The sequence below is a fragment of the Chrysoperla carnea genome, chromosome 3, assembly GCF_905475395.1.
Source record: "Chrysoperla carnea chromosome 3, inChrCarn1.1, whole genome shotgun sequence".
Lineage (NCBI taxonomy): Eukaryota > Metazoa > Arthropoda > Insecta > Neuroptera > Chrysopidae > Chrysoperla > Chrysoperla carnea.
Genome location: NC_058339.1, coordinates 6,730,898 through 6,755,470, shown reverse-complemented (window position 1 = coordinate 6,755,470; position 24,573 = coordinate 6,730,898). Strand labels below are relative to the sequence as shown.

At 29.3% G+C, this 24,573-nt stretch overlaps 1 protein-coding gene and 1 long non-coding RNA gene across 2 annotated transcripts in view; one reads left to right on the top strand and one right to left on the bottom strand.

Annotated features, from left to right (window-relative positions):
- The window catches only part of LOC123294568, a 190,754-nt gene extending 168,962 nt beyond the window's left edge, over positions 1-21,792 (top strand). Inside the window, exons 7-12 of the mRNA XM_044875640.1 lie at positions 15,644-15,813; positions 16,522-16,750; positions 17,500-17,897; positions 18,206-18,435; positions 19,000-19,804; positions 21,315-21,792. Coding sequence (XP_044731575.1) covers positions 15,644-15,813; positions 16,522-16,750; positions 17,500-17,897; positions 18,206-18,435; positions 19,000-19,804; positions 21,315-21,788 — 2,306 coding nt within the window. The 3' untranslated portion in view covers positions 21,789-21,792. The remainder of the gene's footprint in view (positions 1-15,643; positions 15,814-16,521; positions 16,751-17,499; positions 17,898-18,205; positions 18,436-18,999; positions 19,805-21,314) is intronic.
- Positions 17,262-24,300, bottom strand: LOC123294580. The gene is made up of 3 exons (XR_006535108.1): positions 24,238-24,300; positions 18,670-18,673; positions 17,262-17,272 (listed from the first exon to the last, which is right to left on the bottom strand). It is a non-coding gene; the product is annotated as an uncharacterized LOC123294580 (long non-coding RNA).
- Positions 24,301-24,573: the final 273 nt, after the last annotated feature.

Genomic DNA, 24,573 nt, shown 5'->3' with positions numbered 1-24,573 from the left:
TGTGCAAGCCGTATCCAAAATATTCTTCAGATCATGTTGATCAAAAGCTCTCACGGTCACAAAATTTTTTAAAGGGTAGTTTTCGAGCTACAGAGCGCTCCAAGTCGATCAAAGCGACAAATACATTATAGTTATAAAGCCTGTTGCTCGAAAAAGTTTTGTGGCCGTGAAAACTTTTCATCAGAATGATCCAAAGGACATTTTAGATTGGATTAGAAAAAGTTTCACAGACAGCTATTTAATATTGCGGGGTCCTTTATCGAGTTTCAAGCATGTCAACTTAAAAAAGCACCCTGTACACGGAGGTAAAAACTTCGCATGTCAATTGAATTTGTTGTTGAATACAATAATAAATAAAATGTTAGTTGCGAGTTTTTGAATTAAAAACTGTTGGTTGTTGTTTTTGTGTGTTGATTGGCGTGCTAATTCAGTTCGTATGAGAATGTGAAGAAACGCGTACTGCGCGATTCAACCGGCTACCAGCTATACCTAGAGCGCACCACACCGATCAACAACAATCATCATAAATTTAACGCAACAACGAATCGAATGTTGTATACAACGAATAGATTCGTGTTTTGTACAACAAAATAATACATTTTCATTGTTATTGTATGTAAAATGATGTCAAAATTAAATAAAAACAAAAGTGAACAAGTGTGTACATTATTGAGAAATATTATCTGTGTTTGTTTTATCTGCACAAATTGTTGTGATTAATTATGTAAGAAAAAAAGAAAATTTTGTGACATGCAATTTATGAATAGTTTACGTGTGATTTAAATATGAAGCCACTACCACACGATACATCGAACGTTGACTTGTTTATGTGACAATGATTAAATGTATCTGACAATTCATTTAATCAACATTGAGCCAAAAAGTTTACACCAAAAATTACGATTATTCTCTTTGGCGATCGAACAAAACAATATATTTTTATTTTAACTCTGCTCTAGGAGATATTCTCACGGATTCTGTCAAGTCTTTGGAAAATCGTGCCATTTTTATACCCCTGTATATATAATATATATCAAGGTATACTAAGTTTAGTCCCAAACTTGTAACTCCTAAAAATATTGAAGCTACAAACAAGTTGCCCAGTTGTCTGCCCGTCTGTCTGTGGACACGATAACTCAAAAATGAAGGGCGGAAATTTGGACAAAACTTTGGTATCCATTTTCTCGAAAACTGTAAACAAATTCTAGAAAATACTTTCGAAAATTTTCGTAATTTTCATAAACCAAATAATTGGTTTTCGAAATAATTGTATTTACTTTTTAAATTTTTCTAATTTATAAGAAAATAATGCAAGCACTGATATCGAACCCTTTCAATGCAAGGTATTTCAACAATTAGCTCAGTCAATTGTTTGTTTTCACTTGTTGGTCATCAATTTCATTCGTTTTTGGCACAAAAACGCCTAACTTAGTATTTATCGTTCAATTACGATTAATGATTACGATTCACAGAATTCGTAATAGACATCGTATTCGTAACCAGTGACCAAAAATACTTCCCAGATAAAAGTTTTTCATAAGTGGAATTTCGGGTTAAAAATGGCACGACTTTTCGTATACGTGACAGAATTGGCGTAATCGCATTCGTATTCAGCGACCAAAAATACCTACGAGATGACAAATTTAAGGCAAAATAAGCATTTTTTTAAATTTGGATACATATGCCCTTTGCTGTGGCCCTTTTGCCGCCTTATGACTGTGTTGACTGAATATTCCTTGGGTCCAATATACACGTTACAAAAAGTTTTATTATCTTTTATAAAAAGTTATTTTTCGGATAACAGGACAAAATTACACGTTTCTCGACTTAAGATTTCCCATCATCAGCAAATTCACGTTTCTTCGAGAAACATCAGCATTGTTCGTAATATATTGAACGTACCGATATAATATTTCGTATGGTAGTGGCTTTACATTATTCTCTTTATTTTTCAAGTTTGTGACATGCTACGATCTATGAATAGTTTACGCGGGTAGTTTATATATAAACATTTTGGCGATGATCATCATTTTTCATATATAAAATTTATTTTTAAATCGAATTTTCGATGGAAAATTTTAATTATGTTCACAATGTGAATAATTGTGTTAGAACGAATTTTCAATAAACCAAATTTTTTTTAAAAATATTATGTTAAAATGTAACAATTGTGCGAAATTAATTTTTTTTTTAAATGTGAGTGCAACAGAAGTGAATGAGTGCCCCAAGTGTATTAACAAAATGAAATTAATTAATTTTAATTAATGAATAATTAAGTTATTTTATTAAATAATGAGAGAACAACGTATTTGAATTTTTTATATATTTATTGTACTTATCAATGTTTATTGACAGTGCTAAAGGTGAGGGCTTTTTAATTTTTTTATATTTGTTTTTATAAATTTAATTTTTTGTTTACCTTTCTGTCAAAGTCTCGACTAGGTCAGGGCATAGTAAACAATTTTTCAAATAGAAATAAGATAGTAATTGTTTAATCTAGGATTATTATACATTTAAAAAAAAACTATAAAGTATAGTTATTGAAATAAATACCACGATACTCGAAATTAAATTGTATATTAAGAAATTCTATGTAAAAAAATACAATTAAAAAACATACAACAGCCCTTACATGTCGCTAATTATCGATATTTCGTTTGCAACGCAATCATCGTCAGTAGCTAAATTTATTCATATAGTACATTACAAACATATTTCTCAAGGAAATTATTTAGTGGGAATAAATTTTGTTACTGACGATGATTTCATTGCAATCGAAATATCGATATTTAGCGACATGTAAGTCTGTTGTATGTTTTTTGATTGTATTTTTTTAAATAGTATTTCTTAATATACAATTTTATTTCGAGTATCGTGGTGTTTATTTCAATAATATTTCAACTCAAAGTCAACAAAAATTCATCCTTATATCTATAAAGCGGTTTTCATATAAATGGGCTATAACCCATCCTTGAAATTGTCCTTGCAATAAGGTACTCCTTGCACCATATATTGCAATCCTTAAATTTCGTTTTGTTTTGGAGATGATTCGAATGCAAGAAACATGGCTCCCTTAAATCTTCCCTAGAAAATATTTTCAAACATGAGCCGTTGGTTTTTTTTAACACCTACAATACGACATTGATTTTATATTCAAAGTGTTCTTATCGGCTTTATTTGCCTATTATATTTTTTCTAAAAATAAATTGATTATTTTGCAATATACAATTTCAAAATTAAGTTTATTTTTGTTATTCTATGCATTATACAAAAATTGTATATTCGCTTTTTGCTGAATATATTGATTTTTCGCAAAATATGTTTCAAACAATTTTGTTAATAAATTTTTAATTAATAGGAATTAGAGTGTCCATAAACAGTGAAAATGGCGCTTCGTAATTATTTTCTTCTCTTTTACAGAAATAAAAAAATTTATTATTAAAATATGCATAACCTTGGATTTTAAATAAAATAATTTTTTTTTTTTTTTAAATATGAAAACTTAAAGTACGTTCTTATGTAATTTAGAACAGCAGCAGATGTCATATCAAATACATATCGAGGGCCTCATGGTAAAAGGGCATATCTGGTACCTTAAACACAACTTTAGACGAAAAATGATTGTAGTTTTACCAATTTTATACCATGTTTATATGAAATATATTAAGGTTTATTAAGTTTAGTCCCAAGTTTGTAATTTTGCATTCTACTGTATGCTTAAAAATATTGATGCTAGGAACAAAATTTTGGGATAGACGTCTATAAAATCACCGAATTAGTCCATTGGTTGTCTATTCGTCCGTCTGCCGTCTGTTAATACGATATCTCAAAAACGAAAAGGGATATCAAGTTTTACAAATTTTTATAGCGTGCTTAGGACGTAAAAAGTGAGGTCGAGCTGGTAAATAAGCAACATAGGTCTAGGTCTTGGGTCCGTAGGATCCATCTTGTAAGCCGTTACATATAAAAAAAAACAACTTTTGTTTGAAACATTTTTTATACTCTTTTGCAAATCAAATCGACAAAATGAGCGGATATAGTCTTCTGGCATGAGACCATAGATATTTAAAAATATATATTTTTTATACTATTTTGTTGAGAATAAAAGATTTTATATAAAAAAATAGTAAAATAATGTTTTTAAAATTTTTAATGAATAAGGTAACAGTACTCATATCTTTGTAGGTATTATTATTGTAACGGGTAATAAGAGTAATAACTAGGTTGGTTAATTGTTTTGTTGTTTTTAAGATAAAATATTTATTTATCTTTAAAAATAATTACAAGAGACGAAATTTTTAATGTTAAGGAAATATTATTTTATTTAAAAAAAATTAAACTAGGTATTCAGAAAAAAATTAATGCTTTCGAAATATTTATTCATTTATTAATGAACAAAGATAGAATGAAAAAATGGTCTTCCCATTTCTTAAAAAATATATTGACAAACATAATTGGCAGACCTTAAAATCTACCCTTAATTATATCTTTGTTTAATAAAATGACACCACTTATATGATAATTTTTAATGAATTTTGACCAAATTATTTTTTCCTTGTGTGATTATTTTTTAATTTGAAAGGATAGTCATGTTTTTAAAAAGTTATGTACAAAAGTGCATTCTACTGTAACGAAACTATCTACGTCCGTTAACACAAACACATCTTATTATTAAAAATAATCTTTTTTTTTAAATAAATTTAACTTAAAACCTGAACCACGAAGTTAAATGAGTTCCCACTATAAAAAACACCTGGGTTTTTTATCATTTATGTAAAACGGATATTTATAATCATTATTAAAGTAATATTTTAAAAAATAATTCTATTTCAAATTAAAAAATATTATAATAAAATATTTTTAAATTACGACTTTCATTGTCTACAGTGAAACATCATTAAAAGGATATAGAAAGGCCATTTTCGATAAAAAATTTTGGACAAAAATGTTTCTCATTTTCTTTATTATCAAACTTCCTGTGAGCCTGGGCTCAGAGGCTAATTTAATTATACAACTTCGAATTTCAAATTTTATTATAGACATATTTTATCTTTATTATCTTTTTGACTTGTATGTAAGCACAATTGCTGTCCTTATTTGATAATAATAATTAAGTATTGTTATAATAATTATATTAAGTAATAAAGGTTTGTTTGTATATGAATATGGTCTGAATTAAATGTACAGAATGGTCTGCATACATCATGCAAATATATGCCTCCTTCGCACAAACCCTATGCAAATTTTACGTCAACAAATCCCCATTATTCAAATTTCTAGTACCAAGTGATGTGTTAATATAGTTATCTCTCTTCAACGACCAATAACTTTAAAATTGATTAATTTTTAGTTATTATATTATATTATACCATGTGTGTTTGTACCATCTAGGCATATACATATCTGTAGTATGACAGAATACATCCGTTTAGTAATGCATCTAAGCGAGAGGTATTATATACATGTATTGAACATTAGTTGGAAGACGCTTGGAGAGTGGGAGTTTTTTAGTTATAGATAACTAGTAAGTATGCAACAAAACTACCACTCTCTGCATGCATACAACAGAAGATCTGTCGTATCGTATCTGTAGTCTTGCAACACATGTATATCATACCTCTCGCTTAGATGCATTACTAAACGAATGTATTCTGTCATACTACAGATATGTATATGCCTAGATGGTACAAACACACATGGTATATGTTTTTGATGAAACTGTCACTATGCCCATAGCAAGACAACAGCCTTAATACAATAATTATAAAAATAAAAGTAAAGAATATAAAATCAAACAAACACAAGCAGAACTTTAATGAACGCTACTACGATACGTAATACAAATTAATTTGTTACATTCTGTATGTTTATATTAGTATTTAACAGACAATTAAAATTCGTAAGTTGTATAAAACAACAGGTGATAGCTGATAGTATGGCTGTATGGCAGCCGCAGCAGTGGCTATCTGTCGTCATTTGTCAGTTGGTTGATTCTGTTTTGGTATCATGTACAATATAATTTATTGTTTAACTGTGTGCTGTGTTTGTGTTTAGTGCAGGTATTAAAAGTAAAACAGCATTTGCATAATATTTAACTTCCTTCTATCAAATAAATGTAAATAATGTAAACCTAACCAATATTGGTACTTAAATAAATACCTACTTATTTGTTTATTTTGAAAAAAAATTCCATAACTAACAAAGAGTCATAAGATATAAATATCTCAAAATTTCGGGATTCAGGACCAGCCAATGAATCTTTATCAAAACTGTTCGAATTCATCGCTTAAAACTTACTAAAAGACTACTACAACGGGGGTGGAAAAATTTATGTTGAAAATGACAACGGGAATCGATAAAAGGATGAATTCTAAGCAAACAAAGTCATTCAAGCATATTTCAAAAAATCAATACTTTCCGAGTAATTATCAGTTTTTTGAAGTGTATATCATACACTTTATAATGTACTTTAAACAAGTGAAAACAAACAATTGACTGAGTTAATTGTTGAAATATCATGCATAGTCTGTGTTGATATCTTTATCACATTACACATACAAACATGTGACACATACATAACTGATAATCAAGTATAGATAAAATTTCCGCCTAATTGGCGCCCGAAAAAATGTTTCAAGCAAAAGTTGTTTAATTTTTGATAAGGAACATTTTTTATATTTAAACTTTTGTTCTCTAACGGTTTACAAGACTCAATTGACCTATGATGCTCATTTACGAACTTGACCTCACTTTTTACGTCCTGAATACGCTGTAAAAATTTCAGCTCGATATCTTTTTTCCTTTTTGAGTTATCGTGTCCACAGACGGACGGACGGACGGACAACTGGAAATGGACTAATTAGGTGATTTTATGAACACCTATGACAAAATTTTTTTCCTAGCATCATTATTTTTAAGCGAATTACAAACCTGGGACTAAACTTAATATACTATGTATATTTCATATATACATGGTATAAAAACCATAAAAATGAACTCATTTCGCGTTTAAATACTCCTGTGCTAGAACTCATTCCTCTTAGAAATTAAAAAATCTTTATGACCCAGAATAATTTAATTATATATATTTTCTTAGGTCAATAAAACAAAAAACCACAGTAATTTTTTTAAAATTGTGATCTGATTATTGAAACTAAACATATAATTTTCAATCTTAATGGCTAAATGTTTTCGAATTTAGAAAGTATTACAATAAAACAGTATCATTGCACAAATTCAATTAACTTTAATATTTTAATTTAATTTATTTAATTTAATTTTAAATAACTATTTTATATAAAAACTAATAACAGGTGTAAAGAAAATAGATATCGCTACCTATAGAATGATACAAGAAAAACTTGTTGCTCATTAACAGTTTGTTCCGAACACACTATCGCTACCTTTTCTTTTTTATTTATAGAGGTGGCGCCGGCTAGTTAAATGTGTTCCCAAAAAGTGTAACTGAAAGAAAATATTTGGCACATTTGCGAATAATTTGAAAATATACGATCAATTCAAATAATTTGAAGGAAAATTTCAAAATTAAAACAATTTGAGTAAATTAGGAAACCGTAAGAACAATTCCAATATAAATATATAATCATTCAAATGTCATATCAAGTGGATTTCTCCAATATTATCATTATAAATACTTCCATTAGGCGAGCCGTATTGAAGTGAAAATCATCGGTTTCCGTCAGAAAATTTAAATACACCAGTCTGTTACATTACTTCGTATCATACAGTTTCCGAAAAAGGGTTTTTTTCAAACAAAAAAAGCTTCTTTTTTTTCTTTTACGTTTAATTTTCTATTTATTTACGTTTATGTTTAATTTCTAGCTATTTAAAATTATAGGCGTGTGTTAAATAAAAATACATTTTTGATGTAGTCACATATTAACAGCGGAAATGAAAAATCAGTTTGAATTATTTTTGTTCAAGGCCAAGTATACGCAATTCCAAAAATATATCGTAAAGACGTAATCGATAATTACAACCATTCAGATTTTAAATAAATTCAGATTTTTAACTTTCTTTATTATTTTTCGAGTTTTTTTAACGATAAAAACATTTATTCGAAACTGCTAGAACTTCTTGAGCCTGTTGCCAGTACCTAAATAAACTGAAAAGCGAAAAGCATGAATTTTGGTTCTCGTGATAAATTCATCAGTAACATAAAAAGAAAGGTCCGATAAACTTTTTTTTCATCATAACTCCTTCAATTTGTATGCAAATGACTTGAAGCTTTTTTCATTTTCAAGGTTTTTTATTGTACTTTAAAAAGTGTACGGTATATTTTTTCAAAAAACGTCTAATTTTTCTATTATTTGACGTTAAATACTCCGAATTTAAATTGCCAATAACTCGGAAAGTATTGACTTTTCGAAATATGTTTCAATGACACTTTTTGCTTAGATTGATTTGCATTTTAATCATTTTTCCACCCCCAAGCAGGGGTGTCTCCCTCCTCCCCCTGGGCAAGCTCGCACAAATTTTTGTTTTTAACTTTTTTAAATAAGCTTTAAACAATGCAATCACACTGTTTTTATAAAGATTCATTGACTGATCTTGGATTCCGAGGTATAAATCTTACGGCTCTCTACTAAAATAACTCACAGGCTATGTTTTTAGTTGTCCTATTCCAAAACAAATAAATTGAAGAATTTTTGTTTGACTGGCATAGCGAATAATCGCCATTATTATTACATGTAAAAATATTCGCCATTATTATAAACATGTTATTGAATATTTACTACGCATAACTGATGTAGGTACATAAAAACAAACATATGTTTATCATAAAATTTTAAGATTTTTGTTTGTTCCTTTCAATTATGTTATTTCAGACGTAATGAATGTTATTTGAATATGTTTGTAATCATATTATTTATTTTATGAGTTATATGAAATTACTTCTTTGTCTGCAAGAATTATAATAAAATATATATGTGCATTATAAAAGAAAGAATTCTGTCAAAATTTTAAAAAGAAGAAAACACTATCGAACTGGAGGGGGTTAATTTGAAATATCAAGGATGATTCTGAACACCTCAAGCTATTAAAATTACTCATGTATGAATGATTCTTATCTGAGAGTCATCAGTTGATTTACATGTAATCATCACCAATTTTGAGATGCACAGGTCAAGAAACGGGCTTGAGATCTTCCTGAAAATAGGCAAGCCTCGAAAACGAAGGAAAAATAAGGTCTAGTGAAGACAAGTACCAAGTTTCATCGCTTGAATCCAAAATGCAAAGTGAAATCTCTGACCATATAGACTATGGAAATGTAGAAGAACTTTTGCGAGAAATGAGAATGAGAACAGTCTGAGTATCATAGGATAGAAGAACATTCCCAGAAAAACAAATATTTCAAACGTAAATAATGCCACAGAGACATCTTGTTTTATTGACTAGAATCACAAAAACATAAACTATCTATTATTTGGGATGCTTACCAGGCTCAATCCTTTTACCTTTCGACAAAATGTATAAATGTTTCACATGGTGAAATGGTTAAACCAAGAACGTATGTCTAAGGGCGTAAAACTCGAGTGGATGACGTCTAGTCCTCTCGATCGTTATGTACTTTGTACTGCGCATCAGGCTGTCTTTTGTTTTCAATTTTTTGTGTTTTTCAATCAATTGAAAGTGATTGAAAACATGTTTTCAATCACTTAGACAGCCTGATGGTCAGTACAAAGTACGCAACGACCGAGAGGACTAAACCACCTCCTCCATGTGGGCGCCTTAAATTCGGCCATGGGAGCTTATAGCTCGGTAAAGGAAGTATTATTATGTCCTTATTATATAAGTTCTTGGTTTAAGCACTTTCAAAAGATTAGACTTGGCCATTATGATCAAGGCTTCCAAAAAATGAATCCGGCATGGTAAACAACGAAAGAGATTGATAGAACGATCGTAAAGAATCTGAAAAATGAACCTAGAAAGAATTTTCTATATTTCCACTACTACAACCACTACCTTACTTTTATGGATGGCAGTTTGAACTTATTTTAAAGAGAGAGTCAAAATAAAAATAGATTTCATTATAGTTATAGTTTCTAAAAATTACTGATGCAGTTAGTCAATTGTATCAAACATTTCAAATATCTAAATTATTTTAAAATATTAACTTGTCCGTCCAAATGGAGTTAGAGGTATTACATTTATTAAATACATGATTGATTTTAATATTCAAGTTCATGAACATCGAACATGAAACATTTGATTTGATTTGATTTTATTCAATTATATAAATGTTTAAAATCAATGATGCATGATATGTAAGTAAGATTAGTAATTTAAATTTATTACAGTTGCAATTTAATATAAATATAATTGTTATTACATTTTACATTTAACATTACACAATTATAATAAATATTTACAATTTTGATTTGTTCAAGAATGCGTCCATAATTAAGTAAAAATCATAAAGCAACCAACAATGAACAGCAGTAATGTTAATCAGTGTAATTGAATCTTAAAGAGTATTGTAGTGAAATATGTAGTTTGATTTGATGGTACTGTTTTGTACAGAGAAAATCATCTTGCATGTAAATGTTAATTATAAATAAATAATGTTATATTATTACCATATTATGTGAATCAAGTTGCAACAATGATCAATGTTCCATGATTTTAATACCTCTATACAGGGTGGACCAATCTGGTATCAAAACATGATGTCCCCCATCAAACTCTTCAACTTTTGTTAGTTATTATACCATGTATATATGAAATATACATAGTATATTAAGTTTAGTCCCAAGTTTGTAACGCTTAAAAATAATGATGCTAGGAAAAAAATTTTGTCATAGGTGTTCATAAAATCACCTAATTAGTCCATTTCCGGTTGTCCGTCCGTCCGTCCGTGGACACGATAACTCAAAAACGAAAAAAGATATCGAGCTGAAATTTTTACAGCGTACTCAGGACGTAAATAGTGAGGTCAAGTTCGTAAATGAGCATCATGGGTCAATTGGGTCTTGGGTACATAGGACCCATCTTGTAAACCGTTAGAGATAGAACAAATTTTTAAATGTAAAAAATGTTCCTTATCAAAAATTAAACATCTTTTGTTTGAAACATTTTTTCGTAAACATCACTGTTTACCCGTGAGGGCGCCAATTAGGCGGAAATTTTATAATATGTACTATACTTGATTATCAGTTATGTTGTTATGTATGTGTACTGATTATGCATGGTATTTCAACAATTAACTCAGTCAATTGTTTGTTTTCACTTGTTTTTTTATTGGTTAATTACAAAAGAAACTACTAGTCATTATAATGGAAGAGCCAGGCCAAAAAAATTTCGTTGAATTTACTAAAGCTTATCAATTGGGGCTTGGTTATAATAGTTGTGTACACACACATACTGCGGTCAGTCAAGCGAACGATAGAACAGGGATCAGATATATAGTGGCGAAACGGTTAAGTTTTACGTGATACTAAAATGAATGGACTAAAGCTGAAAATTGTTATACAGATTGTATATTGCATATAGATAACAGCTATGACAGTCAATCAGTTAAACGTTAGAACAGGGCTGGTCAGTCAGCCCTTATTTATGAACAATAAATAAATCAGATTCATTTATGATTTCCGTGGTATTTTTAATGAATTTATAAAAGCTGAAAATTGTTATACAGCTTGTATATTGCATATAGATAACAGCTATGACAGTCAATCAGTTAAACGTTAGAACAGGGCTGGTCAGCCAACCCTTATTTATGAACAATAATTAAGTAAGATTCATTTATGATTTCCATGCTATTTAAATGAATTTATTAATTTCCAAAAAATATGAAGTTTCGAAAACCTTGTGTAAATACGATGTACTTTTAAGTACTGCCAACATTTAGGATGTAATTAAAATGAATTTTAGTTATTTTAGTTGAGAATTTCAATGGTTATAAGTATACAACATGATATCATGATGACAAATCTGATTGTATAAAATAAAATTAGTTGTTGATTATATTAACTAAATGCCGCGCCATCGTTCTTAAATACACGATCATGTTACAATAAATGTTTAAAGAAAAAAAAAACATTTTACTTTAATTACTTGCAATAAAAATGTACTTACTGATTCAAAAACAGTGATATTACAATATTAAGTTGTCTGTCTGCATTGTGATTTGATTTTAATTGTATATGGAATTTTAAATCAAATATCAAGATTTAAAAGAAAATTTTTAAATTTATTCTTATCAAAACATCTACAAAATCCTATTTATTTTAAATAAAAATAATCTTCTCTTATTTAACTTGAATGAAGTTAACAAAGACACTATCAGTAGGAAATGTAGTAGGACATTTCATTGCAGACATTCATAATCAAAGATGATTTATGATTTATGATTTATCGGTTGTTGGGATATGGAGTGGAAATTTTAATTAAAATAAATAATAATTTTTTCCTTTAATTCAATGGGAGAGATCAAGGTTTACAATGTTTTCTCAAAAGAATACGTAATAGTTGGGGGCTGAATTGCGATTGAATTTATACATATACAGTGAAATCTAGTTAGGCTAGAAATCAAGGGACCTGCAAATTTGTCTCCAAGGTCCCACTTAACCAAGTTTTACTGTAATGTATTGTCCATTTTATGATGCCTTTTTAACATATGGTAATCGCACGTTCCTTTACAAATATATTTCCAAAATTACGTGTTTTTTCCTGCTTACTTTAAAATGCATCTGTGAGTACTATAAATTTATTTAAAATAATTAATAGTACAAGATCCGAATTAAGGTCGACCTTCACCCATCTGTTTACCGAATGAAAGCTATTTTTTATGAAATGTAAAATATTTACAAATATCCCTGTTGTGGGTTGCCCTAAAAAATATGGTCCAGACAACTTTTAATAAAAATATCAAAACTTGGAAAGCTTGTAAATTTTATTTTTTGACTGATATTTTGTGGGAAATCATATAGCACCGTATTTGCAATAAAATTATCTTTATTTATATATGTGAGGCAATGAATTAACAGATGAACGTAATTACTATTCACAACTTGTATAAATGCGAAAATAGTGAACGAAAAGAGGCAGACAGCATAGCTGCTGCATATTCTTTATGGCTTTTACTTTCGAGTAGATCAAAATTCGTTAGATATGAAAGTCAGTGAAAAATTTCTAATAATTTTACTCTTGATATTTTCACTAAAAGTAGTCTGGACCACATTTTTTTAGGCAACCCATTGCAGGGATATTTGTTAACATTTTATATTTCATAAAAAATAACTTTCATCCGGTAAACAGATGGGTGAAGGTCGATCCTAATTGGGATCTTAGACTATAAATAATCTATTTTTTTGACATTGATAACAAGTATTCGGTAATAAAAAAGTTTCTAATTTAAATTTTCTTTATTGACTGTACGTCATTTTTCTGTATCATCAAGTGACATTAAGAATTTAACAAATCTTGATACTGACCTTTGAACAACTTCGTTACTAAGTAGTAATTCTTAGCTTCTAATAAAGTTTAACAAGTGTGTGTTATTTAACTTTAGTTTTTAAAATAAAATTTAATGAAAATTTTATTACTTAAAATCTCTGGGTATTACGTAATTAATTTTTATATAATTATGAGTAGTTTGTATTTATAATATAATTAACTATTTTTAGTTTAGTTAAATATATTAATTCATTTTACTTTACTTATGTGATCTTTTTTTGTCGTTTGATAAATTTAGAATAACGATATAATTTTGTTTTTATTCCGTTAATAATGTATACAATGTGTATGGAGGGACACAGTTGGTACCTTAGCCAGTGTAACTAAGATGCCACAAGTATGAATATTATTATTAAGGTAGTACGAGCGCCAAGACAAAAACTGTTTCATTCGAGCCATGTTAGCCTATTCCTTATTACTCTTAATCTCGTTTCTCTTGGATTTATTATGACGGAATTGAGATTTTAAATCATAAATTTAACAGAAGTAGTACATTTTTAGACCGTGAGTCTATTTTTCGTAATTAGCCAGCACGATAAGCTTGTGATTCATGATTTTTAATATACTGTTTGTAAACCATAACGGTAGCCATTTATATTATATGAAGTAAGAAGAATTCTTACGGACGTTCTTATGTATAAAACAAAGAGGGATTGTATACGTGTACACATTCCCTCTTTGTTTTATACATAAGAACGTCCATAAAAACCCTTCTTACTTCATATATTTTATATGGTTTACGAAATAGTTTACAATCGGTATATCGATAATCTGTTAATCTGTCGTGATTCGAAAAATAACCGTCTCCAACTTGATCTTTCGTCTTCTCAGATAGAAGGTCAGTTACTTTGACAACACGTTTTGCAAAGTACCATACGTGACACTCCATCGTCTTTCTAATATATATTATGTTGAGCTACTTAAGTTTGTAATATCGTTAAACTGAAATTGTCTGATACTAGAAATAAATTTGACCTATAATCTTATAGAAGTGGTAGCGTGAATCAACCTAACTATTCGCATTCAAACACAACACAATCAAATTTATAGATGTACATTTATTTAATTTAGTTGACTGAAATATAGGTACATGATAATAAGTATGGAGGGACAATTACTTATTAATTGTAGATTAATTATGATATTTAACGTTTGAAATGATCTTTTTTATAATAATTGTGTTCAAAATTATTCATAATTTAAGTAAGGAGGACGTAAGTAAGTTTTTCCAGATGAAAAAGTGAATGAAATATTTTTGTATATAATATTTATGTGTCCTGTTCTTTATTGATTGTTGCTTAAATAACCTCCAAACTCATGTATATGTTATCCCTTACTTTTAGCCCATTTTCAGAAAGATTAAGAATGTCGAAACGAACACGAACAATTTAGCGTACTTTTAATGTTTTGTTAATTGTTATTTTTTCAAAAATAGTTCTGTTAGCTAACCACTAACGGTGACCTCTTATTATGAAGCGTCTTGTCTTTTGAAATTGTGTATCGATCAGATAGAGTGTCTATGTATAAGAGAATACTTATAGTTACTAACTTAAGAACCAACAGATGGAGTTTGTGAATGTGCACCTGTTCACGAAATGATCCCATTTTTAAACGAAAACATAGACGTGTATTTACGTCGAAAATTAATTCTTTTTGAAGACGTTGAGATTTCTTAAAGAAAATAATATCAAATGACACTTGAGTCAGTGTGGTATGGGATAATTAACAAGATTTATATTTTTTCGTGCCTACATGCCGAAATTTTTGTTTTAAGAAAATGATACTTGTAACAGACATGACTTAGTCATTCAACAATCAACTCCCTAGCTGTATCATTGTGGCATAAAAATTATGAATGTTACTTGATGATCCAGGTTTTACTGTAATTACAATCGATAAAATCCTTTCCTACCTGCCTTTATAAGAAAATAATATTGAAATATTATTTAAAATAGTTACCCGTATGTGTATCATGTACAGTTACAATAATACTTTACCTGATGCATATTAAACATACGTTTTTACCTGATATGTTCAATTTTTATTAAAAACTGATTACAATGTTATTTATGCATAAACAGTTACAAATATGTAAATATCGCACCTAATAATGTATATCTAACCATTTTTATAAAATATTTCATAAAAATTTATTTTGTTACAGATCCAACCCGATTAACGGGCGCCCCGATTGCTAAAGCTCGTTGTGTTGCAGCCGTACAAACAGTACCGGAACCAATATGTGCTCCAACAAAAAATATCGTTCCACAGTTACAACATGCAGCACTCAGCGTCGAGGCGCTCGGAGTGCTATTACAACATCTAGTTTTTCATGTAAGTAAGAAAATACGTTTTCATTTCACTTAATATAAAATATTTCGAGGTTTTTCTAAATATTCCACCGTATTCAGAAAAATTAACTGATGTTCTTAGCTCTTTAACTACTGGACAAAACAAAAATTACTTGCTTAGTGTTTATTAAGCATATTTTATTATACCATGTATATATGAAATATACATAGTATATTAAGTTTAGATAATGATGCTAGGAAAAAAATTTTGTCATAGGTGTTCACTAAATCACCTAATTAGTCCATTTCCGGTTGTCCGTCCGTCCGTCCGTCTGTGGACACGATAACTCAAAAACGAAAAAAGATATCGAGCTGAAATTTTTACAGCGTACTCAGGACGTAAAAAGTGAGGTCAAGTTCGTAAATGAGCATCATAAGTCAATTGGGTCTTGGGTCCGTAGGACTCATCTTGTAAACCGTTAGAGATAGAACAAAAGTAAAAAATGTTCCTTACCAAAAATTAAACAACTTTTGTTTGAAACATTTTTTCGTAAACATCACTGTTTACCCGTGAGTGCGCCAATTAGGCGGAAATTTTATCATATGTACTATACTTGATTAGCAGTTATGTATGTGTCACATGTTTGTATGTGTTATGTGATAAAGAAATCAACACTGACTATGCATGGTATTTCAACAATTAACTCAGTCAATTGTTTGTTTTCACTTGTTAATAGTAATTTTTGTTTAGTACGATGCATTCAAAGTTCCGTTGCTGAAAAAGGATTATGACAATTTAAAACAAGATTGGACAAAAATAAAATTGGAGTTAGACGAAACTAGAATTGGGTATCGACGTGCTAAGGAATTAATTCAAGATGAGAGATTGAAGAATGAGACATGTCTGGAAGAAGAAAATAAGAAAAACCTTAAACGAATTAATGAACTTCAAGAAACACATAGACTAGCCATTGTTGAATGTAAGTATCCATTACCCATCTGACTCTTCAAAATCTAAATAATCTTCACTGCACAATTCAAACCTGAATACTTCTTATTTGTAAAACAGAGAAATTTTATATTTAACAAGAACTGATAGAATACAATCTGCAGTTTTAAATAACCAATAAATGAAATTTAAAAAATTTAGAAAACCCCCCACAATTGTTACAGGTATGGAACCCTAAACTCGCACTTGAAACATGGCTAAGAATATTTACCATTAAATTATCTTTCTCCTTATAGCCTTCTCCAACCTGAACAAATTTTGAAGATCATCAACTATTTTTTAGCTGTTTCGTGTACGGAACCCTAAACTCGCATTTGAAATTTAGTTAAGAATACTTTCCATTAAATTACCTATCAAACAAACGAAGCCTAAACTCGCATTTGAAACACACAAGAAAAAACAAAAAAATCCAAATCGGTTCATTCGTTTAGGAGTTACGATGCCAAGGACAGACAGGCAGACACAGGCATATTGAGGTCAAACTTATAACCTTCTTCTTTTGGTTGGGGGGTTAAAAAAAAGGTAGTTCTTCTCATTCGAATTCTTTTTTACCGACTTTACTGAAGTGATTAGAAAAACTCTTACAACTATTAATAAATATTTTTTTTGCTTCATATTTTGAACTTTTAAAAGAAATGCCAAAAACGTTTGAGAGAAATTTTCTATGACAGCTTTGAAGGGTGAATCTTAATAAATATTTAAATATTATTTTTTTTTCAGTATCCGAAAAATATACGATCGAAAAACAAAAAATTGAACAACGACTTCATGATCAATTCAAAGTAGAAGAAATAAAATATATGACACAAATAGATGAATTAATTAAAGAAAATGAAAGATGGAAAACAAATTATGAAGATTTAAAAGAAAGATATGATGAAACACAACTAGCATCAGAACGAATCAATAAAAACTTAATAAATATAGAAAATGATTATAAATTGAAATTAGAACAAGCTAATGAGAAAATTAATAGACTTCAAGAAGAATTTAAATTAAAAGAAAGTGAATTAAATGAAAAAATCTCTAACGGGGAAAAGAGAATATTAATATTAGAAGAAGAATCGAAAAAAGTTGTGGATAGTTTTAAAGCTGAAACTAAAGAGGGTAGAGTACAAGTAAGTAAATATTTTTTGTTATCTGTAAATCTCTTTAAGAAAGGTATGAAAAAAATCTGAGGAGTAAAATCTAATGAACGAATGACCTCGTTACGTTTTTTGGTCCGTAACTTGTATACTTGTATGCTATCAACAAATCATCTATTGTTTGAAACTGACAATAACCTGACGGATAAAGCCCTCTATACAATACTTAAGGAGCAGATTCTAATCATGTGTGTCGCAGCTTATACTCACAATAAATGTTCGATACATATTTCTTGAATTACAGAGAATATAAGTTATAAATGATTTAATTTGTTTTTAAGGCGGCGTTAAATCGATGCACACAATTACAAGATGAAGCAGAATCGCTTCGAGTGGTCTTAGATTTGAAACAAAAAGAATGTGCCGAATTACGAAAGAAATATGAAGAAGCTAGTCGTGATGGTGATCGTGACGCAGATTTATTGTCACAGGCTTTAATAAATGTACAAACCTTACAAGCACGTATTGAAGATTTGGAAATACAGTTACAGAGGAAAACAGATTTTGAAAAGTAAGTAATTTGTTCTTTTATAAGATTACCGATTTTAGTGAAACTTCTTGTAACGTGTTTATAGGACTCCAGGGAACATTCAACCAACATAGAGCCCCAGCGGGGGGTACATGTAGCCAAAAATGTTTTTGAAATTTTTATTTTGGCTTAAAATTGTTATTTGATAGATATTTTTGGTCGCTGAATATGAATCTAATGTCAGATTACGCGGATTCTGTCACATATTTCGAAAACCATGCTATTTTTGGCCAAGAATTTCACTTTTTGGCACAAAAAAACAATCACACAATATTTTTTTGGCACAAAGAATATTTTGACGTTGAAAATACTAAATATTACATTTACGACGCGCTCGAGTTAGTCTATGAGTCTATTTTTTATTTTACATTTTCTAAGACCTGTAAATCCTTCCCTCACCGCTAAATTGAAAAACTTTATAGGATCTTTTTATCTTAAAATCATCTAAGTTACAAAATTAAATAGGTCACGAGTTCCTACAAATTTAGTATAGTGGGCTCCCCTTTAATAATGCATAAACCCAATTAATTTTGATTATTATTTCAGACAATTAACACAAGAAAAGAAAAAATTACAAGAATCATTCCAACAAGAAAGTGAACAAAAGAAGCGATTAACATTCCAGAATGAAGAGCTTCAATGGAAATTAAAACAAAATAGTGAAGTTGTCAATGTTATATTATCTAGTATTCATACACCAACAAAAGTCAACACCATCCATGGTTCTAATCAATCATTAAACGACGATAACTTATTACGTAGTCCTAGGGCTTCGCTAGCACGATCCTTTCAAACATCTAGTTTTAGTGAGAAGCATACATCAACACCGATGACATCAACCTTAGATAAAAACTTTTGTTTGAATCGTGATAGATTCCCAAACAATTGTAGTAAGATAGATAGAAAATCACCACCTGCCATAGATATGTATGTATCACCACCTAGTTCACCAAAAATCAAAGCAGTTGTAGAAAAATGTGATTCAGTCAGTTATGTAATTGAAATTGATGAATCACCAGAAGTATTGGCAAATCGTATGTATCGACGTAGTTTTCGTAATTCAACACCACCGAAAAATACACCAACAAAATCGCCAAATTTAAAACGATATAAATCAAAAAGTAATCATCCGTTAAGTCTGTCTGCGTCGGAAACATCAATTGGTTCTGATACACGAGATGAAGATTTACGAGCACGATCAAAATCGATGTCGGCTAAAAAATCAACCTTGTCGGAAAAAGGACGTAGCGATGATGATGACGAAGACGATGAAGATGATGATTGTTACGAGGGTGAATGTTGGAAAACTGCTACAGATAGTACTAATGACATATTAGATTTTAGGCAAAAGGTACGTTTTGATGATAATTAAATAATCTTATTTTAATATCAATCTGGTCAAAGGTAAACTGTATGGCGTGAAAGGATTTCCATTATTATTACTTCGTCCAATAAAAAAGTAGGATTAAGTAAGGTAGTATGTCAGTATCAAGGGTCACAGTTAACTACTTCAGAGATATAATTAATTGGGAAGAGATTAATTAGAATTATGTAAAAGTATCCGGTATTATTCATGATTGCATTTAATCGAAAGATTCGATACTGTCATGCTATCTTAATACGCTCCGTAATTCGATCAAAAACCGAAAAAACAAGCTTTCTTTATTGAAATTCTTTAATCTAAGCCCAAAAATTAATTTCAATGATTTTATCTAAACTTTAAATAATAATATTGCCAATTTATACAGAGACTGGAATCAAGACAACAGTGCATGAAGTCACATTCCTTTTGAAACTGTTTGATATCCTGTTCCGTTACAAATCTTAAGTTTGTTTATCATTCCCAAAGTAAACAGAAAATTTTTGGTGCCGTTTTCAAAATATATCTTGCAAATTATGAAATTTATGGCTTTAAATATGGTAATTAAAATTAAAGGTAAACATTTAATAACAAAAGTACAAAGTGAAGTAGTAGGATCAAGAATACTGAGGGTGTAGGTTTGCTGCCATAATTACAATTTTACTTTCAAGCTTGAATTTTATATTTTGATTTAATTCAATTTCAATTTTTTCCCCAATTTCCTAAATCAATTTTTTTGTACAATGTAAATAGTTATTTCGATTACCAAGTAGTCATCATCAACATGAATTAGCAATTCCTAATTACTCCTATAGTGTACATTATGCGTTGCTAATTTGGTGACGGTCTGCACACTGGCGTTTACTATGGTTTAAAATAAAACTGTCAGCTCTTTTCGTAAAAAAATGCGATTTTGCTTTTATGCTTTCATTGGCATATAATTCGTTAAATTCCAGTTTTTCTTTTCGTTTTCATGGTTTCATGAGGGTTTAGGGCAAATCTTAACGAAGAAAATACTTTCTTTAAAATTATCGCACGGCTTTTCGAAACACCTATTACTCCAAATTTTGCGGAAACTTTATATTAGTTTGCGACGAAAGGATTTTTTCCCTCGAATAGATTTTTTACGATTAAATCGTGTTTTTCGAATAGTTTTAAACGAATTTGACTTCAGCTAGTCTAATTTTATTATTTTTTTTTTACTGCTAGAACTCTCAATTTTTTGTTGTTTAGATGCTTTCTACGTGTTTTTAATTTTTGTAAAAACCGGTTTTTCGCATCTTTCCGATTTTGTAAAATAACTTCCTACACTTCAATTTTTTTTTAAAACTACTATTCTTCTCTTTTCGGGTTGGAAACCCGGATGGGTTAATTTTTTTTACTATGAAAATTCTCAGTCTTTACTGAGGGTAGTGAATGCTTTTTGCGTAATAAGAAAATATATTTTTATAAAAATGTTTGTATTAAACATTTTAAATTGAAATTTTAAATTTTGTTACAGGTCGTAAAACGTGTTGAGCTAGGGCCAACAGAAATATCTGTTGAGTCCATTGCTGATGAATTAATAATCGATAGTGACTTAAAAACATTTGACGAAATGAATGACTATACAGATCCAAGTGTACATATGTCATTACCAGCACTACCATCTGAATTACATCGTAGCCAATGTGAAACGGACCAGAAAATAATATCAAACGATCATCATCATTTATTACAAAATTCATTTCCAAAGAATTCAGCTGGTGAAGCAATGATTTCTGAATCAAATTCTGAAGATGAGTGTTCCACAAGTGTTTCAAGTGAACGTTCGCATAGTTTAAGTGATGATGTCGATCATATAGCAACACAAAGTGGCGCAGATTTATTATGTAGCAAACAAAAACCATCACAAATGCAATATGATCTTATGTTAGTGACTGAATCAACCATTTCTGAAAATATGGATTGTAGTTGGTCCGATGATGTTATATAACAAATAATTTCTGATTTTTAAGTTTTTTAAATGTTTTTCTTACTAAAAAAAAAAGAGAAATAAGTTATTTTTTAAATATTTGTTCAAATTTTAAAATAAATGTTTTCTTTTTTTATTATTATTATTAATTTTATGATTAATTATTATTATGACATGTGTATTTAGTCTTTGAGTTTCTGTTATTAATTGTTATTCGAATTTTTTTTTAATATAACGTTAATGAAATAGTTCTCATTCAATTTTGTGTTTTATTCTGTTAATTCAAAATTTCGAATTATTTCTGTAAGGCAAAGGGTACATATACGTACGGTGTGTTTTTACATGGCATGTGCTAAAAACTCAAAAAAAATTAGTTTTATCAAGTAAAATGCTTTAAGCAAAAAATATGAGATTCATTGGCGTATATTTCACCCAACCTCTTCATAACTGATAAGAGATAGAAGAAAATTTAGAAACTTATTTAGTCCTAATTTAAAAAGTTCGATGTTGGCTAACAACTATGCAATTTTCACCCTTTCTGAAATGACTCACTATGCCTAGCCGCAGACCTATTATAATTTGGAAGATTAAAGAACGAGGGAACAGTCGATTTTATTTTATTTTTGTTATATAATTATTTCTGTAGTTCATGGTTTACTACTTAAAGAAATTTCACTTTTCTACCATTTAATTTTCTTGAAAACTTTTTTTTTTTAATTCAAAGTCAATAATTTTTGACTACGTAAGAATTTTATCAATTTATTTTTTTGAATGAGAACTAATCAATCAGTTTTTTAAAATAATTTTGGGTCATTTTCATCAAATTCGATTAAAAAGGTTAACAATAACTTTAAAGAAGTTAATCTCAATAATTCCGATTCGATTCAAGTACTTTATAGATGTAACCCCATTGATAACGCTTGACTCTGGCTTTGAACGTCAAATTAGACTTCCACCTAGGTGAAATAATAGAGTTATTCCCTTACCTCATTTTAGCTTCACATTGTAAAAAACTAACGAGGACGTCTAAACTGACCACGTCACATAATTTGACGTTCAAACTCGGCGTTAAGCGTCAATATGAAAATCAATCTTTACGCTTTTCAAACAGCGCTGTATGATAAAGATTGGTATTTTTTACTGCAGTTTTTTTTTTTGAGATTTTGTTCAAAGAGAGAAATTACGATTTAGCAAAATTATATAGTATATTAAATCAATGAATGAGTGTGTTCAAATTTATTCAGCGCTGAATGTTATGTGGGACGAACTTCCTCATTTATAAATGATTTATAAAATCTCTATTTTTCAAAATTGATGGATATGATCCAAAAATTGTCAGAAATTTTTTTAATCAAGCATATAAATGTTTTTTTTTTTTAAACTCATTTAATTTTTAATTACGCTGCTTTCATTATGAACTTTTTTTTGAAAGATTTCAGAAATCAAATAATAATTAATTATCAAAATTTGATTTTTAACTGAAATAGAATACATTTTTTTTTGTTGTTAATTTTTATTAAATTTCAAAGTTTATAATAATTTTTAAAAAAAATTTGATTTTTATTTGTTGAAATTTTTATATTTACAAATCACAATAAGCGATACGGTTTTGTGTTTTTCTTGTATGCATATTTTTAGTATATTTGTCGAAATTTAATATAGCACAGGAGACGGTATAAGGTCGACATTCACCCAAATTTGATAACCAGATGAGACATATTTTTCATGGAAAGTGTTTTCATTTCTATTTTTATTTAATTTAATTTTAATCAATCAATAACGGTTTTTGGCAAGCAAGCCTATACCATTATTTTCGTAATTAAATTATCTTTCTTCTGATATCAATTTCGATTGGTTACCATCGATGAAGTTACCTATATTGGCTTACAATAGGAATTATGATTGTCTGTTTTATGCAATTCTTAATAAAGGACTCCGGGCCACTGTATATGGAGAATGCATTTCGGTAAATGTTGCCAGAATTTTGGAAAATATTATTGTTGGAATTTAGAAAATATGCCTCAATGGGCACAATTCTCGTCAACACTTGGACATGGAATATTTCGAAAACGACACGTTGACGAGATTTATACCCATTCAGTCATTTGTTTAGAATACCGTGCTTTCCAAATTCATTGGATCGAAAGCCATTTTCCATATACAGTGGTCCGGGGTCCTTTACGTAAATATGTATTTGAATTTTCAATCAGTTTATGGAATAAACTGTCTTTTAAGATGACGTACATATTACATAAGTTTTGCATAAATATGACGGTCAAAAATGCCCTTTTATAAATTAGACTTTGGTAGAAGCAGACAAGGTATGCTCTTTGTGCAGGCAGGCGTAGGGTGGGGGAATGCTCTCACTCTCGGTAATCTCTCTCACACGGTACCCAGTTATCGCCATATTGATTGTTTGCTTACATTCGAGCTGTCAAGTTGATTTATTTGCTGAATATTTTTTTTTTACATATTTACTGTCAACAAATATGACATAAGCAATATGGCGGTGACTGGGTACCGTGTGATAGAGTGAGAGAATGTCCCCATCCTACTCCTGCCTTCATAAGAGCATACCTTGTCTGATTCTAGCAAGAATTAGACTATGATTTCAAACTTGGAACCACAATTAATATATTTTTAAATTACAGCGATGAAATGAAAATATGGGTAAAATATTACGAGGCAGCTTCGTCAAACAGTTGAATGTGGTTAGTAACAAATTCCATGTTTCCATTTTGTTATTGACATGTTTAACTTATATTGCTTGTCAATTTTTCTGTTTCAATTAATTCCAATCGTTTCG